At 33.9% G+C, this 19815-nt stretch overlaps 2 protein-coding genes across 3 annotated transcripts in view; one reads left to right on the forward strand and one right to left on the reverse strand.

Moving 5' to 3' along the window:
• Nucleotides 1-2748: 2748 nt before the first annotated feature.
• LOC143229229 (calcium and integrin-binding family member 2-like) overlaps nt 2749-19815 on the forward strand; it is a 77317-nt gene continuing 60250 nt past the window's right edge. The window contains exon 1 of the mRNA XM_076461252.1: nt 2749-2883. The gene's annotated coding sequence lies outside the window, so the exon portion shown is untranslated. The remainder of the gene's footprint in view (nt 2884-19815) is intronic.
• Nucleotides 5065-7373, reverse strand: LOC143229232 (DNA-binding protein inhibitor ID-2-like). Of its 2 annotated transcripts, none has more exons than XM_076461254.1 (2): nt 6876-7373; nt 5065-5739 (listed from the first exon to the last, which is right to left on the reverse strand). In XM_076461254.1, the coding sequence occupies exons 1-2, from the start codon at nt 7309-7311 to the stop codon at nt 5708-5710; spliced, it is 468 nt and encodes a 155-aa protein (XP_076317369.1). In that variant the 5' UTR covers nt 7312-7373; the 3' UTR covers nt 5065-5707. The 2 variants fall into 2 exon arrangements, with proteins under 2 accessions (XP_076317369.1, XP_076317368.1); XM_076461253.1 differs by having other exon boundaries at nt 6880-7367.

The raw sequence follows: 19815 nt of genomic DNA on the forward strand, positions 1-19815 counted from the left end.
TGTAAGACTTCTCAGTGATTACCTTGATCATTCAGTGACCGATCGCTTTATTGGAACTAAGAACAGCAATAGATGGCGCTCAAGGCTACAACTGAACCTGCGCCATTACTCGCATGGAGATTCTGAGAAGTTGCCACACTAGGCAGCTGACTATTCTTGCCACTAGGCCCAATATTTAGAACCCTATATCTTGTTATTCAATGTGGCCGAGCGTCGATGTAATAACAATAGCGGTGAAAACGCAGATAATTAGCAGAAAATATGGTCTAAAGTTCGAGAAGTACAGCCTATAATCGGTTCCAAAGTATCAACAGACAATTAAGATGGTCATGCGCATTTCAGCTTCTTCCCAAAGAGGCTCACCCAGCATGACGCCTGATGACTTTATGAAGTTGAATGTTGCACAACCGTAACGGAAGAATCTTTGTCCATGAAGGTGGGCCACCTGACTTGCAAAGAGATTCTAAGAGAATTAGGTTACCAAACAACAGATGAACCAAGTTACGACTCGTTTATACACACAAATCATTCCCAAAATAACGTGTTATATCTTATAAGAAAGTTGTGAATATTTGATTGAAACAGTAAACAGAAAGAAGCATTCGAATAACATTTACATAAGATCAAATGTCTTGAAAGAAATATGAAAAAGTGGGCTTATGAAAGTGGTTAAAGTAGTTGGCGACACGCAAACTGGCGTTAGATTAATAGTCATATAACGTTATTTAATATTCAGAGAATGGCCGCTAAACATAGATTTATTTAAAAAATGAGAGAGAGAGATATTCTACAGAGAAAAGAATCGACCAAAGGCTCAGCTAAGTCTGTCCTAAAGTCAACTAACCCAGATTAGTTGAAAAAACGTGTTGTACTAAGTGTTTTACTAAGTTGATTCGCAGAGTTCTCAACCACACAAATAGAAAAAAAATCAAGGTACGTGTTTCAGACGTTGTTCTAATTAAATTAAAGTAAGATGAAGACTTTAATCACTTTCATTTGAAATGGAAAATACTGCTTTATGTTCATTTTATTTTACTTTGTAATTGAATCCTACACCAGAAAGTATGACCTTTCAAAGCAACAGAAAGCTAAAAATAAGGATAAAACTTTCAAACAAAAACTTAAGTTACTAATTGTTGAGGCTTAAAATGGTTGAGACTTTAGAACTGAAGTTTTTCGTTATAGGTATCCATTTTGTTCTTTTGTAAAAATACTAAAAACTATAACCACGAGTACTTCTTGTTTCCACCAGCTTCTAACATTAAACGCAAGTTCAAGTGTAGAAATCCTAATTACAAGCCTACTGAGCCTTTTTCTCAATACCAGGAGTCATCAGACCAATGGAATACGTAACATTGCTTGAGAGGTCATCAATTACTATAACAATAACTGTTTCGGTACGAACTTTATTAACTTGGCGAACCTTAATTTTTATTAGTTATATCTAAATTACAACACATTAAAATTAGGCTTATATGTATGTAACAGAAGTTTCTAAAACTTTTTGAAAGAGCAGCAATTTCTTGTTCAACGGTTTCTATCGGTTATCTTATAAACAACAGAAAGTTTTTACATAAACAAAATCAAATAGTCAGCTGACCGGCTTTAGACATCTAAAGGAATCTTTAGTATAAAATTAAGATACTTAATCTTACAAACATCAAACAGGTTATAAATAACCTTCAGATCAGGCTAACTTCATAATGTTTTAAGCATGGCACACGAAGGCTCTTAAATTATCTTACAAAGGCCACCACACGATTAACCTCTACATGAAGCCATTTAACCTGGTCAAAATCTTAAAGAATTTCATCATGTCACGTCGACCTATAAATAACACAATCTTTCTCTTTGTGATTTCTTCTTTCCTTTTACGTGACCGTTTCGAATGTCTTAGACACTACAGTCAATGCAAAATCCACATGGTCTTTGCTGTTTTACGTCATGTCATGTTAGATACGTAACACATCCGGTTAACCCCTAAGTAGGATTACCTGGCTTTTACAAAACGTTTTCTAATAGTTTATTCTAAGAAGGACATTTATCTTGCAGACTGAGTCTACTTAAAGTTGTTTGTCCTGTTCAGAGGTTTGTTGAAACAGTATCTCAAAACTACTTAACATACAATTTTGGGTCAACGTCGGTCTCACTTTCTTGTATTATCACCATCTAAGCACAGGATGATTTAAAACCTCAGAAAATGATCATGAGATTGCATTTAAAATAATACAAGCTATCCTAGACAGAAATTAGACCTTGTCACTGGTCGGTTGTCTTGTAAGTGGCCAATAATAATTTTATTTTTATAACGATCATTGAGAACCACAGCTAATACGAAAATTAAAGTTGTCGTGGTGTAAGAACATTTTCCGTGTGCTTTCACGATGATAAAGCCAGTGTTAATAATATCCAGCTTAGCTACCATGTAACTAGTGGCAATATCATTCATCTCAGCTGTTACTAAGTTACTATACAAACGTGTACGACAAGGGCGCGAGTTCTGCTACTTATCACTTTACTCATCGGTTTCATGAGAGGCGATTTTTCTCACTTGGTTTACGTCATGACTACTAAGCATGATTCCACAGAATAATATCTATGTATGTATGTATAGCGCGCTCTGTAGGCGGTATTATGTTAAAGAAATTTTTGACAATATTGTCACACGTACGGAAACATGCTCAGTGCTTTCTTACTAGGGCTGATTTTCGCTATTCATCCACTTCTGTAGAGAACAACAACCCGGAATTATCTGGTTTAAATTAAAATGGTGCGCGAGGAATGCTGTTGCGAAGTGCGTTTGATGATTCTGGTTTCTACGTGATACTTATATTCTCCTAAAATTACTGTTCCAGTATATTTCAAAACACGTTGAAGAAACAGGTACGTGAAATTTTTCTATCTAGGTCAGTATCAACACGATACCTACATACTGTAATCTGGAAACAGGTTAACAGAACCACAGATGTTCTTGCATTATACGGGTGTAAAACACACAAGGCAAACTTATATTTAAAGTTTTTTTTTGTTTTTGCACAAATACTTTTTATCCAATTGAACGTGTATCAGAATAAATCAGAAAACAAACCATGACACAGTTATCGAAAAGAGAAAAACTCAATCTGATTGGATATCGACAGACTTTTTGTAATACGGAATACTCCTAAGGCTAATTTCAAACATTTTCCGTTGATTTTTAACAGTCATTTCTGCTAGTAAATTAGAGATAAGAAATTTGAATGACCAATACTTTCTACTACCATCGAGAGCATGGGCCTTTATTGTAATAAGTCCATATAAGTACACAAGCTTAACTGATACTCAAAAAGAACAAATAGTCTTTTTGCCACTCGTATATCTTTTCTATTTATTCATGTTTATTTATTTTTTAATTTCTCCTGTATTTTTGTTGTTGTTTTAACTGGAAAAAAAGGTCTGCTCCCTCTGGATCCGATACTATTATTATCAAAATACTCGTTGCTTCCTTGTTATGCCTTTCTGAATTAAAACTAATACTACGGAAGGGGATTGCTATGGCTTTATTTCAAAGACCAGTTCGTAATCTGAAGGTCGCGGATTCGAATCCCCATCGCAACAAACATGTTCGCTCTTTCAGCCGTAGGGGAGTTATAATGTTACGTACAATCCCACTATTCGTTGGTAAAAGAGTAGCCCATGAGCTGGTGGTGATGACTAGCTGCTTTCCCTCTAGTCTTACACTGTTATGTTAGGGATAGCTAGTGCAGATAGCCCTCGTGAAGCGAGTGACGTTATTTGCTGGTATTAGAAAAGAAAGCATAAGAAGTTATCGAAAATTTCTGAAGAAGTGAACACTGATATAACTCAATCATTTTACTATATATTCTTTGGAGTATACCTATCGAATACTAGATGACCATGTTTATTTTAATATTACAATGTCAAACGTCGAAAACTAACGAAGTATTAGGAATTCATATATAATATATCACACTTTACTTCAAGTGTTTTGTTTACACATTTTTTACTTTGTTCATTGTAATTTCAAATCAGGGGTGCGCAAGAAACTTCACTTCTGTATTTTGTCTTTTAAGAAGATTTTTGTTTAGTATTGTAACTCGTGATATAGAGTGAATTAAAACAGCCAAAACATATCTTGAATGTCTTTTTTATACATATATATATATATACATGCAGTTACTGAAAAAAAAAAATGTTACTATTTTAACAACGACATCTGGCATACTTCCGGAAACTAATAATTCCAACAGTAATTATAAAAATCGCGTTAAACTTCCGAGTACGGATGTATTTTTCTTTTAATATTTGCATATTGTTACACGAATTTCAATTCAAAGATTATATTAGGTTCGTTTTTGTAGTTTTTTGGTTTTTTATCTTTAACCTAAAAAAATATTATTTGCCGGGTGTTAAGGTAGGTAATAGGCAGAAACCTAGAGTACTAGATAAGCTATCTCCGGTCCCGGAAGACGCCGATGAACAACTGGGAATTACGTTGTCGTAATCTCAGAGAAAAAATGGTACCTCACCTTTCTTGGCAGCATTCCGAAGTCAAAACGTGAATTGCGTTACTGGTTTTTACGTCCGGGTATTTTGTAAATAATAAATATGTTATAAATATTAATTTGTACTAATAATATCCAACATGAAAGTTGTAACGCGAGCATGAGACAAACAACTGTAGTTAAAAACTTACGATACAATGATGTTTACATACCTGTCTGGCGTTTGTCTCTAGTGTGTTACCAACGATATCGAATCACCGTAATGACCTCTAATGTAGAACGCTGTTCTGACAAACTAACTGACTTTTTATATTAACATTAGATATTTAAATATCACTCAGTTTGAACTCCGGCCATTATTAATGGGGTTCAAGTCAGCATTATTGTTTCTCAACAGCATAACTCAAAAATAACTTATTAACTTTGGTGAAAACTTATATAGTAAATCATCGTTTTTAGTTGGAAACGAATAAAAACAATACGCTTTGTTTTACTGCACTTAAGATCATTAGTAGAATATTACCTGCTTTATGTATCTGCAAGAACAAGACGAAACACGTCGACTCACTATTTTTTAATTTCCTTGAATACTTCTGTACCTTGCTTTCAATTTTATGTACATGAAAACTTGGCAGGTTGACAATTAATATCACAACCATTGTACAATTTCAGCTAGTACGCTTTTCAGTTTCTTGTTTTAGTATATTTTCACAAAGTTCGCTTAATTCACAGGAAAACTAAAATCACAGTATTATTTTTTTTTTACACATATCAAGTTATGAAAGAATTGCACAAGAAGGAAAGGCTCAATCACTCCGATTAAAATAGTAATAATAAACAGACAAGGTTTCCTTCAACAAGAGAAACAATACAGTTACTTTTCCAGCGCTTTTGGTTTGTTGGTTTTATTTATTTCGAGCGTTATTTCCAGCAATTTTCTTGGACCACCTGTCATTCCACGATAAGGCACAAGTACGATGAAAAGAACAGAGATTTTGTTTTCACGCACTGATACAAAAAAAAAATATTAACATAAAAAGTTTCTTGGCCGACATGAAAGTTCACGGGTGGGGACTATTTTTATTTCTGTATTCAAAAGAACGCCTTGGACGTTCAACAAACGATTCAACTCTCAGAACCAAATTTGAAAAGAAAAATAAATGTTCGATTAAAGCCTAACACACATTACAGACCTTGTTGGCTCAGTGCCTAGGTGACTCGGTATCTTCTCGATCTGAAAGAAAAAGAAGTATATTACAGTTTCAGATGGTTACATTCTATTTATTTGCCTCACCTAAAGAAGATCCAGTTAGAATCCTCAAGCACTTTTATCAGCATACAATAACATGAAATATGCTATAAATAGTAACTAACTATAATTTCCGATATCGTTACATTTAACATGTCTTCAAGGACGTAGTTAAGTGGAGTAGGAGGCGAATAACATCAGTATTCCAAAATGTGGAAAAGGCCCACTGTTTTTATTTTTTAAATAAACATTTAACCGTTATGTAAATAACTATTTTTTGGTGCAGGAAGAAAGATCCATATTATTAAAAAAAGAAAATATAACCAAGTACTCTCTAGTTCTGAATACACTCCTGGTCTTATCCGACTCGAATGTCGATGATGTAAATATATTTTTACTATAGCCTGAAACATAATTCTAAATGAACCAGATGTGAAATGTTATAAATCACGCGTAGTCTAATATACTTTTGCATTATAAACAATACTCCAAACTGAGTACTTCTAACAAACGTCAATATAAACCATGTATAATGTTTTATTAATACTATTCAAACAGCAAATTAATTGTGTAATTTATTACTAGCAAGGCTTAACACCTTCAGATTTAGGCCTAAATTGTATTAAATTTCTTGCAATTCTCCGAACACGAACTCAATGTAAGCCATTACAACTTCCTCAACGAACGATACACGCATTACCCAGTTGTATATGAACTTTCAGCGTCGGATCGTAAATTGTATTTAAATATGCAAATACAAATGTGAAATAATCATTCATGCATATGGGCCAAAACTACTAACAGTTGTTTTTCAGTAGGGTTTAACAATAAAATGTATTGAGTTTTGTGTGGCTTATATCACCTACATACTAATTATTTTAAGCTAAAATCAATTTCATCATTGTCATTTGTGTAAAAGTGAGTTTTGAAACTCACTTTTATTTTGTATAAAATGACAAAAGCCAATATTATACAACACAACATTCACGAGTTCCGTATGTGTTTGAAATGCATAAAAAATTATAACGAGTTAGGAAAGAGCAACTATAATCTGTAATATAGTCTCTTCAACGTTTATAAATAGCTATTGATGCTAGTAAGAGAACAGATAGAGAATATACCTACTTCTTCGGTTGTGCAGGAGTTAACCGATAAATTATTGGAGGAATAAGGAATAGGTCCCAGCGGCTGCCGGCTTGGTCTGGTCGTGATGCCGTAACTCGCAAGCCAAACGGCGGAATGGGTTTCTAGAGCAATCTGTAGATCTCGAATATAATCTATTACACGCTGAATTATTGTCAACATAGATAGACTCCTGTTTTTCGGCATGTTCGGCACTAATTCCTTCAGCTTATATAAAAGTTGTCGCATTTCTTCGCTGGTTTCATCACGATCTCTTTTGGTATATTTATTAATTTTGTTATTGGTTTTCTTCATATAGCAGCTGCTAGACGAAACTTCAACGGTAGACTTCATGACACTGAGAATTAACAAGCTATTCAACGCTAACAGAATATTCCCGGAAGGAACAGAACAAACGCTTATTTTGTTACACATACACACGCAACCTTACTTTATTAGTAAATGCATTTATTCTCGTGCTTCAAGTTGATTTTGTAGTGACAGTGCAATGTTGAAACGCTTTAAGCGCACCGAGTCTAGCGATTGGCCGATAGGAGGTAGAAACTGAGAGAAACGTGGCCAATCATATGATTCGCTGTATACCCTTATAATAAAGCACAATAAATATACGTTTTCAGTGTTAGCTCACTAGTTGCTTGCGCCATCTTCCGCTATGCATCGTTATTTATTTTAAATAAGCACGGGCTGTTGAATTTGGCTCTCGAGTGGCGCCACTGTTTCGTTTCAATACATGCTGTGAAAACAGCACATTGTGTAGTAGTTATTTGTAGTCAACCACAGAGCTACGCAAAGGGCTATCCGTGCATTTCTCACCACAGGTATCGAAACCCGATTTTTAACGGTGTAAGTCCGCTGTGCTACTGAGGGCTCTCATTGTATAATTTTGTGTTTAACACACAACATATAAACAAACAAGCTATTGGATTGAAGTCTTGCCAAAGGAACAACAATCAACAGCAAGTTTATGGGTCGAAATTACACTGTGTTTTAGGAACAGTTACAGAAATTCACAAGGAAAATACAAAAATAATTATGACAAAAGTATAAAATATAATAATAAATTGCGTCCAGAAGTGTTTACAAATAATATAGCAAAGTTTAAGTATAATTATTTGAAATTGTTTTAGCTGCCTCTAAATACACTTTATATCTTGTGTCAAAGTAGTGGTAATATACTTTTCTTGAGATAATAAAAAAAAAGTCACAAACTTAATTAATGAAGAGCTCTTGCGAGAGTAGGGAAGTGGTTGATGTGACGACGTGTATTGTTCCATAATGTTTTACAAAACAATCAAGGTATTTGTTTTGTAGAATCATACACAAAATACTACAACAATAAGACGTTTTCAGAATTTTTCAGAAATAGGTCACAAACTTATCACGTAATTCTACTTCTTACGTTTTTTAAAGGATCTGAGGAATTAGACATGCTATCATTTACTACTACTTGCTGGCGTTGGCGGGAAAAAAATATTGGATTAATAAAATTTTAACTGTGACCAAGATAGAAATATAAACGTCATCTTTGACATCGTAATTAATTTTTTAGTTGCATAAAATATTTGATTAGAAATTAGTTTGAATAATTAACATTATGTTTCTATTATACTTTACTTCTAATCTATACTTAATTGATATACTGCGCGTGTGTGTGTATGTGTGTCAGTCAGCGCTGTAGTTCCGAAAGGAAAGAACCTAGAGACCTGAAACTTTGTACGCATACTAAGGGAATTGTGGGGTGTTTTATCTCAGAAACAGTTTAGCCAGTTTCTTTGGCCTATAATTTTGCTCTATAGCCTTAAGCCACAAAAAGCTATATGCTGCCATCTGTCGCTTGGTATAACAAATTGTTAAGAAATAAGTGCTTAATAATAATAACAGTTTTGTAGCAAAAGTTATTTAAAAAAACAAACTATAAATTTACAAAAATTTTTAAATTCACACTACTGATGGATATAATTGTATTTAAATGTTCTTTTTTGCGTATATATGTATTTCTGCCAGTAACAGTTTTGGAACAACAGGTTTAGGAGAAAACATATAAAAGTGTTAGAATTCATATTACTGGGGGAAATGCTCATATTTAAATGTTTGTATCTGAAAACATATTTTCAAACTATGCATGTGAGGTTAAGGGGTTTTATTACAGAGTTATTATTTGAAATAAAAATCTATATAGAAAATAATTCGATTCATATATCGATCAAGAAACTGAAGTGAAAAATGATACTTTGCTATTTTATCGTTTAAGAGTTCTTTCAGTGCTTGTTGTTTAAGACTCATAACGTAGGTAAATTAATATGTATAATTATACACGGCATTTTCTATACTGTGAAATAATTTTATTTGTGAACGTTTGATTCTCTTAACGGACCCGTGATCCTGCAACAATATGAGGATCGCGGGCTGGAATCCTCGTCACACCAAACTTGTTCGCCCTTTAAGCAGTGGAGGCGTTATAAGGTAACGGTTAATCACACTTTTCGTTAATAAAAGAGTATCCCAAGGGTGGTGATAACCAGCTGCCTTCCATCTAGTCTTACACTGATAAATTAGATACGGCTAGTGCAGATAGCCATCGTGTAGTCTTGCGCGAAATTCAAAATAAATCAAAAAACCAGTTTATTACAAAGTTGTAAGACATATATTAGAAACGAATGCTGCTGAGAATTTTCATATAAAGATTTTCATAATTGTTAGGCATATATATATATAAGAACATCCACACTGATTTGTTTGTTTTAACACAAAGCTACACAATATGCTACTTCTTGGTCTTCTTACAACGGGAATCGAATTATTGGTGGGTGGTAATGACTAGCTGCCTTTCTTCTAGTCTAGCACTGCTAAATTAGGGACGGCTAATCGCAGATAACACTCGTGTTGCTTTGAGCGAAATTCAAAAACAACCATTCTCCAAAAATAAAGTGGTTTTTATTCACTTTATTTTGGAAGTAGTGTTAGCTATGATAAAAATTTCCGACGCTGATTATGATTTTGTAAACAATTATTTCATATGGGTATGTGTGGTATGCTTAAAATAAAACAGATAATAGTTGCTAGTAACTTCTAAAGAGGGCGCCCAGATCATATTATGTGATAACTTTAAAGAGAATGTAATGTTAGAATTACTTATTACATTGTGGACTCACAATATAACATTTACAAAATTCATCCTAAAGAGATAAAGATTTTATTATTTTTAAAAGATGTAACTCATAAAAGTAGAAAGTTATGTTAACGACCATTTCAATACCCTTATAAATCATGTCGTTCTCTCCAACTTCAGACCCCTGCTGGTAAAGCGGTAAAAACCAGGGGTTCGATTCCATTCGGTGGATTCAACAGCTAGCTCGATGTGGCTTTGTTATAAGAAAATACACACTATAATTTTAAGTATTTTACTAGAATTTAGAACAATGAAGAGTTTTGGTTAAATATCTAACCGTTATATATTTTTTTTATTATGCAACGTATACGATGTCGTATCAGTTGACCGGGATACATTTCATGACGCAATGATAATTTTAAAAAGTGATCATGTATGCAAAAAATATATAAAAAACTAAGACGTGAAAAATTGGGTTTTGATACCCGCAGTGGGCAGAGTACAGTTACACCCATTGTACAGTTTGGTGCTCAATAACAAAGAAGCGAATAAACCAATATTAAATTCGTCTGCTAAATCTTAATTGATTAATACATTTGTTAGCACTAAAAATTAATAAAAATAGTTAAGCTTCAGTGATTCACTTAAAAACTGTATAGTACAAATGAATATCAAATAATTTATTGAAGGTTAATAATATTTCGCAAGAAAAATGTTCCAACTCATTGCCACCATTGAAACTACTTCCAGTATGATGATATTATTACGCACTATTGTCTAGTACTGCAATTTTTATTCTAACAGTTACTCTACTACGAATTACTTCAAGATCGAACTTAAACTCAACATCTGAACAAACTTTCCACAGATTTGCTATGTGAATGTTGGCTTCCATAACCACATTTAAGCAGGACAGTGTCGCAGAATTACACTAAAACAACATCACAGGACTTAGAAGACGTGTGGTCAAATGGAATTGCGAAGATTTCAGTTCTTTGTTTATGTTCCTCATTAAACCAGCCATTGATTTCGAAGTGGGACTGGAAATGTCTTAGTTTTCGTCAACTCAACTCTTTGTGTATTACTACCTCAAAAGATATATTCAGCCTCATCGCAATAACTTTTGACATTGGACAGTTCTTTTTGGCACCCAAAACTTTCTATTTGCAAAAAATGGCGTTACTCTAAATTGAATTGGTGTGTGAAAGCTTCAGGTAACGTCATTGCGAGTTTACCTAATCGAATTGAAGAGTCCTTTCTTTAAAACGGCATATTGATTGTCTACCGTTTAACAATCTTGCTATAAAATTATTTTTTACGACATATCTCGCCAGTTGCAAGTTTATTTAGGGCGACGCTACACCATTTAAAAGCGGAAAATTTACCTGGAAAAAAATAAATTCTATAGGTTTTGCACCATGTTGAATTTTAGTTGTTTTGAATTAAGCACAAAGCTACACAATGGGCTATCTGTGCTCTGCCCACCACGGGTATCAAAACCAGGATTTTAGCGTTGTAAGTCCGCAGACATACCGCTGAGCCACTGGGAGGCACCATGTTGAGTATATAGAAGCACACAATTGCAGTAACTTATGCAAATCATTTGTTCTCACAAAATGTAATTACAACACTAGGTAACACAAATTTTGTTCCTGGATAGTATGTGTTATTTCTTAATTGCTTATGTTGTAAAAGTACAAAAAATGACCATTATTCCATTTAAACTTTGTTTTGTGACTTGGATAATGAAATTTATAAACCAACCTATTTTCTATGAAAAAACTGGCAATTTTTACACACTTTCATTTACATAAGGTCTCAATAAAACAACATACGAATCAAGATTTACATCTATTTATACTAAAGTTATACAAAAATGAACAAAAATGTTTAGAAGTGAGTAAGTTCTCGAGATTTGCGACTGTAATGTAAATCACTTTCAAGTATCAGCCCCCAAATATAGTTTCCCATCATGTTTTCGTTATACGCTCCTAGGCCACAAAAGCAAAGTTTGAAGAGAAAAATAGGTCTTTTCCACTTACTTTAGACATAAGCAATTGGGAAATAACAGTTTCTGCCCAGGAACAAGAAAAAGCAAAAATTTTGTTACATAGTGTAATTAGTCTTTTGCCCAAATGATAGACTGACTCTCAACGAGGTCTCAAAGTTTATCATCATATCCATCACATATTATAAAAATCTTTATTTCTCAAGCGTTACAGCTACATGCAAATTGACAGATATTAGTTAAAAGTTACCTGAGATGTGGGATAACTCAAACGTTACTTACGTTTCACAAATCTCAGAGCTACATTATTTAAAATAAATATATGTTAGTTAACTACTGTATAAACAGAGAGATAATGAAAAAAAAAATGAGGTAAGCTGTTTAGAAACAGGCAGACTTTTTACTGGGTTTTTCAATGGAACAAATTTTTTACAGAGGTTATCTAGTTCTCCATAATATTGTTTTTATATGCACAACATCCACAATTAGGAACTAGAAAATGAAGAAAGACTGGGGCATTTCAAAGAGTTTATACTGCTCTCTAGGTTATCAACGTCGAGGATATTTACTGTTTGAAATTTTATCAGATGTCTTTGTTATCTTATTAAATAACATTTGAATGGGGTTTAAATACGTACATAAAAGTCATGAGAACTGAAAACTGATTAGCCAGCCTGTTCCGAACCTATGATTAACATATCGACGATGTTTCGAAATGAAATTCATTCCCCCCCTTCCCGTGGCTTTATGTCTGTGGACTCACAGTGCTAGAAAACGAATTTCGATACCCGTAGTGGGGAGAGCACATACAACCCCGTTGTGTAGCTTTGTGTTTAATTCCAAAGAACTAAACAAATATAAATAAATTCCACCAAATTACTTAAATTAAATTTCTAGATAAAAGTCGGATTATATTAGGATTAAAGTGACCAAATGATGTTTAGACGAACATAGTGAGTCTCTGATGTATTCGAACTCAAATACTTTTAAGATTAAAACTGTACAAATTCAACGGCAAACGGCTCATAGAATGGCTCTGAAATTCCAAGTACAAACTTATAACTCATAGCTCCGTCATCTCTTGATCAATTTGAAATCTAATTGCAGTTTTAGACTCAGGAGGTTAAACTCTTTTTATCGGTGTATTTAACGACGTCAGGGTTTCATTTACTATGGTCCTCCCTAAAATAATTTCATTTTTAGTGTAGGCTGGTAGAGATATTGATGAATAGTAAAATCTAATGCGGAAAACAAAAACAAAAACTAATAAAAAGTAAAAAAAAAAGTTTCATAGATCAATTTACTCTCATTCTGCCGAAAAGTGTTTCGAGCGCCGCAGCTATTGAGAATTCCCTCTGGTTTCTCTCACAGACTCATCTCTCTTCCCACCACCTCCCGGTGGCTAAGCGGTAAACTAGAGGGCTTATAGCACTAAAATTCAGGAATTAATTCCTGCTGTGAGCTAGCAGCTAATTGTTTGGAATTGCACTTTGAAAAGACTTATAGCCTACAATATGAAATTGAATGTTAAAACATGTGAGTTACATGAGTTTAATTCTGTTTATCTTCCAGTAGCTCAGCGAAAAATATGTGTTACTACAACGCTAAAGTTGTATTTCGATATTCGTAGTGGGCAAAGCACAAATAGCCCATTGTGTAGTTTTGTGCTTAACAACACATCAACGCCATCTTTTTGCTTGTATTCGAATTTTAGTGCAGTTTTATACAAGAGGTTTCATCTAATAGTTGTCTCTAAACCTCAGCTGAGAGACTAGAGAGAATCGCCGCCAACTCTTGGATTACTATTATCCCACCTAGGGCCAGAATTGTTCGACTGTTAATCCGAGGATTCATAATTCACATCTCGATTTCTCCCAAAACGTGCTCGATTTCCATTTTGGGGCTGTCAGGGAAAAGTAGCCCAGGAGTTAGTAATGGTTGTTGTTGATTAGCTACAGTTAATCTGGTGCATCAGTTCAAAATTAGAGATGAGTAGCTTAGAAAAAAAAGAAGAAACAAGCAAACAGGTTTATCTGACTAAATAGTAGGATCTGACAATTACTCATGTTGCCATGACTCCTCTGGTTCACAATATGAACTTACTAATCAACGGGTCACGTTCGGCCCCATGTTATTTCTAACTTCTTATTATCACTTTTCAGTCTCTGTACCAATTTGTTTTCCCTTACAAAGTTTATTTTCTCAGTCTCAGTATGCATAATTACGATGCAAAGTTAAACGGCAGTTTCATTTCCTTATGTGACAAGCATTCTTGTCTTAGATACAAAATAGAAACACCTGGTAGTACAATACGTTTTTTATCCATCTTTGCCTGCAGTCATTTTTGTTGTTTTCGCTCGTCATTGCTCAGTTTAGTGGAGCACAAGATAGCTCTTAACACATATATTTCATCATAGCACTAACAGGGTTACAGAAAAATGACTTTGAATCAAACTAAACAGAAAAAAAAGTCTCATTCGAAAGTGGTGGTGAAGTGTGCACGTGGCACATACCGACGGTAACATTTTGGAAACTTTCTCCTCTCTGCTAGCCTGGAACGCATGGACAGGTGAGTTCCTCAAACACGAACACCTGCCGAAACATTCAAGGTAACCAGGCTACTAGTCGGCTGATTAGAATTAACGTTGAAAAAAAAAAAAGACCTCAAAGACTGGAGAAGCCCTCTAACAGAATATTGTGAATCCAGCTGTCTTTACCTTTCTATTAGTTATACTTCCTCACGCGTATATGTCATTCTAATTCAGCTGCCATTCTTGTTTCTTTCTACTATCACATTATGCAATGTTTTCTAATATATTCAGATGAAGCAAAATAAATGAGAACCATTTAAAGTTTAATCCATAAAATAATCTTTTTTTCCTATTCAGTATCAGCCTTCACTTCCTTCCTGTAAGTTTATTCGTGGACCATTGGATTTCAGGTGTCACACATGCAGCTCTTGACTAGATCTGTATCTCATGTTATGTAGCACAGGAGTTTATAGTCCTGAAAAGCAACATAAGAAAGAGTACAGAAAATTATCTTTGAACGGTAACATAGAAGTTTCACGTAAGTTAGTTTAGAAACTACCAGCTATAACACAGAAAGAATTATATATGAAGGTTATAAACGGTATGTCAAATGAAACCTATAAATATGGATGTTTAATAGTTACGTTTTCGTAACAATCCTATATTAACAGTTTGTGAGTTATCTGGCCTAGTATTTGACCTGCTACCCCCTCCAGTAGCACAACGGTATTTCTGCGGATTTACAACGCTAGAAACAGGGTTTTGATACCTGTGGTGGGCAGAGCACAAGCAGCCTATCATGTAGCTTTGTGCTTAACTTTGTACAAACAAACAGTATTTGACTTAGCCCTTTATATATATATATATTTATACGAGATATAGATGTTATTAGATATAACAAAGACTTATGAGTGCAGAACTGAATTTAAATTGTTACCGATTATGATACAGAATTTATACGTATGAGGTTGTATAGGTTCAGACACAATAATCTATAAATAACATATATGACGCTGTATAAATCAACATTAGCAGTATATATACATATGTGTGTGAGTACTATATAAAAAAAAATTATAGGAGTATAATATTCGACACAAAATGTAAGAAATGTTTTAGGGGTTAGTATAGTCCAAAATAGGACTCGAATATAAGAGTTTCTATATCAGATTCTGTGCTGGACCTATATAGTAAGCATTTATGTACTTATGAGCTTTGTTTTTTACAGAATTTCGCGCAAATCTAGTCGATAGCTATCTGCGTTAGCTGTTTTTGATTTAGAAGTACTGGACTAGAAGAAAGATGACTAGTCAACACCACCTACCGCCGACGTTTAGGCTACTCTAATCGAATAGAGAGATTTACAGTCACATTACAACACCCCTACTCCTAAAAGGGCGAGTACATTCGGTGATTGGATTCGAATCCGCGATTCGCAGATGAAGAGTCGAGCGTCCTACCATCAGGACATACCAGGCCCAAAGAGTTATAAGCTCAGATACAGAAATAACGTAAGAAGTGTTACATGATTATAAGTTGAAATTCTGACATTGATCTACATGATAAATGTTCTCAATATAATAAGTTTTATATATAAAATTGAACAGATACAACCCTAAACTCGTATACTAGAGTTAAAAGGAATGGCAGTTCGAAAACCGAATCTGTATAAAAGATGTGAGTTTTCTTACATACGGTTATACCATGTTCTAGTTTTTAAGGACTATTCTGACTTTATGCTGATGGTATACATTATGTCTTTTTTTTTTTCTCAGGGGATATTTGACATGGCAATTTGTCTTTAACTTTTCTTCCCGCTTGGTGTGTTTTTTTTTTTTTTATGAAGTGTTCTGGGAATCAGTCTTCACGGAAAATTGTAGTGATATTTTTCTTCATTCTTTCTAATATCTTCCATTTTATTAATGCTGTTTATTATGAAGAAAGGCAGTTTATAATGTCCATCTTTACAGCACTGGAAAAGTTTGAACTATAATCTAAATGTTAACCCATATCCATGGGCTTCCTTTAATATTTATAGTATATCAGTCATGCTATAACACAGAAAGATTTATATATGAAGGTTGTAAACTGTATGTCAAATGAAACCTATAAATATGGATGTTTAGTAGTTACGTTTTTGTAACAATCCTATATTAATAGGTTGTGAGTTATCTGGCCTAGTATTTGACCTGCTACCCCCTTAACTATAATCGAAATGTTAACCCATATCCATGGGCTTCCTTTAATATTAGTATATCAGTCATGAGTCTTTGTGACCTCAACACCTTAGAATGTGAGATTGCTATCTTTCTGTTTCCATTGCAAATTGTTCCGTGATTGTTGTATGACCTGGTAGTTCATAAGTTTAAAGATCTTGCCTGTAATATGTTTATGATCATATTTTGTTTGTTTGTATTTGTATTTCTCGCAAAGCTACTCGAAGGCTATCTGCGCTAGCCGTCCCTAATTTAGCAGTTTAAGACTAGAAGGAAGGCAGCTAGTCATCACCAGCCCAACTCTTGGACTACTCTTTTACCAACGAAAGTGGGATTGACCGTCACATTATAACGCCCCCACAGCTGAAAGGGCGATCATGTTTGGTGCGACCGGGATTCGAACCTGCGACCATTTTGAATGTGTTATAAATATATCTGAGTTCATTCCTGTGTCTTAAAGTGGTTATTTTTAAGATATTATATTTCAAGTGTTTTATATACAAATTACTGACTGCTGATGAAAGGACTGAGTTTAATCGTTATTGTTGTTGACAGTAATTAACTTCTTACTGTAAGCAAGATTATTAGTTTAGTACACTCTTTGAAAGTTATTATATATTATATAATTTTCGTGTATTATAAAACAATCTATATTGTTTCACAAGTTGGTAACTCAGTGAATAGATAAGTGGGGTAAAAAAAATTAGCCTTATGTCCTATGAGGTTATTCTGGTTGCTAATAATCACCACAAAGTGTATTTCATTCACTTTTTAATATGCGAGGACGCTTTACCATTAATAATGATAGTAATCTACAAGATATCTAGATAATGGGTGTCAGAGTTAGTCTCTGAAGTTACTATGGGATGTTGCCATTGTAGGTGGACTGCAGATGTGAGAGGTGCTGGTGTGCTGTAATATTATTTAGTTGGCTGTTGGCAGCTATATTTAACAGGAGATTGCAGCTTTGTCTATGATTAGCAATGACATCAGCTTTGCTTACTGGTGTCGCTTTTACGATGTTATATGTAACGTTGTGCTGAGTGCTTTTGTTTTGTTTTTCCGGGGTTTTCTAATTAGGTTTTATATTTATAATGGTTTCTTAGACGAGTGACTTCATTTTAATTCTGAATTATTCTCTAACTTCCTATGGTGAGCTGTAAGTTGTGTGTTCTGCGGCTGTTGATGTACGAAGTATTCTGTTAAGTGTTTAGTAAAAAAATTAGTTCATTACATTGTATACTTTTCCTGGTTCCATTAATTATCGTCTATTTAACTTTGTTACAGAACAGTTAGATGATTCTTTAGTATTAAAAAGTATTATATTTGTAGAAAATGAATGAATTTTGAAGTTGTGTAGGTTACAGGTCGATAATCGATAATTGTGATTGATACAGTGGCCACTTCGTAACTCAATAGTAATTAGACTTAGGTAATTGTATTGCTACTAACCATGACAATGATTTTATCCTATTAGTACTCTCTTATTGCTTAGTACTTAGCACTTCCAATATTTGTGGTAGGCTAATTTAAGGTATCCTTCAGTAAGCGGGTTTCAAGTCAACTAAAGCTAACAATATTTCCAGTTTATCTATCAGTAAGTTTTTTTTTTAACAACTGTTGGTGCTATGAGATCTGCCTGATGAATTAGGGCGCTTGATTCGCACTCTGTGGGTTGCGAGTTCGAATCTCCATCATCGAACCTGCTACAAGGCTTTATAAAGTTACGATCAATCCCACTATTCGTTGGTGAAAGACTAGCTCAAGAGTTGTAGGTGGTGTTCACTAGTTGCCTTTCCTCTAGTATACCACAGCCGAAATAGGGATGGCTAGCACAGACAGCCCTCAAAACAAACAGAGCTATTAGAACAATAGAAAACACCAAAAATCATATAAAAAGGAAAACAAATTAAACATGAAACATCTGATACAGCAATAAAAATAAAAAGCAAAAATCTGTTCTCCACTAAAATCGGACCTAAAATTCCAGTACAACGAATAAGAACTACCTGTTTTTAATGGTTCATTAGCTTTCCTCGCTAATACTTTTTTTTTAGATAGAAGAACGTTACAATTCCCAGTGTTATCAACTGAGAATTTTAAGTTCTCAATCATGAGATATTTCTGAATTAAAACATTAACATGTTTTAATGTTTCTGTAATTTTGTTTATTCCTTATTAAATATTTCAAACGTACATAAGAGTTGCTTGTTTGTGGGTAAGCACAACGTTGTACAATGAACTATTTAAGCTCTACCAGCTGCAAGTACCGAAATCTAATTATCAGCGTCACAAGTCCAAAAACTTACCGCTAAGCCATTGAGGAGGTTATATAAGAGTTAACAGTGGTCTGTACTTAAAATAGAACGATTTCATATCCTATTAATTTTATTAATGGATTATTTAATTTTTCTTTGTTATAATATTTGAGGAAGACAATTCTTATTAGGATTTTCAGTTCTCATGTCCGGCGATTTATTTAATTTAATGTTGAGAAGTGCCAACGGTACTTTCATTTTCAGTATTTGAGTAATTTTGTTTATTTCTCATTTTGTGTTGTTAAGGTAAACAAGTGATGTCTAAATACTTCTTTCTGCTTTAATGTGTAAGTGATTTAGTACAACTGTTCTTTATTAAAACAATGTCTCAGGCCTCTTGTAGTCCTTGGATTCATTTCCTTCATTATTCTTCAGTATTAAAATTCGATGGGTATGATTAAACACAATGTTGTCTAATTCTTAAGCCCATTGGTAAGCAGATTATAAGGACTTTTAACACTGAAAATTGGGTATTGAAACTCGCAATGAACATAGCATAGAAAGTCCATTGTATAGCTTTGCGCTTAGCAACAAATAAATAAATCAACTCTGTAACAAACGTTTGAGAATGACAGCGAGATCAGTTTGACAAACTCTTCACCATATGCGAGTGTTATATTTCCAGACACAAAAAACACATCGAAGTCACATTGCCAATTTGACATGTACGTATGTGGTTGCTACTGTGGTGTTTGATTATTCAGTTACTTTTATAGTGGAAACTTTCATTAGTTTC

This window comes from Tachypleus tridentatus, chromosome 10 (assembly GCF_004210375.1).
Source record: "Tachypleus tridentatus isolate NWPU-2018 chromosome 10, ASM421037v1, whole genome shotgun sequence".
Classification (NCBI taxonomy): domain Eukaryota; kingdom Metazoa; phylum Arthropoda; class Merostomata; order Xiphosura; family Limulidae; genus Tachypleus; species Tachypleus tridentatus.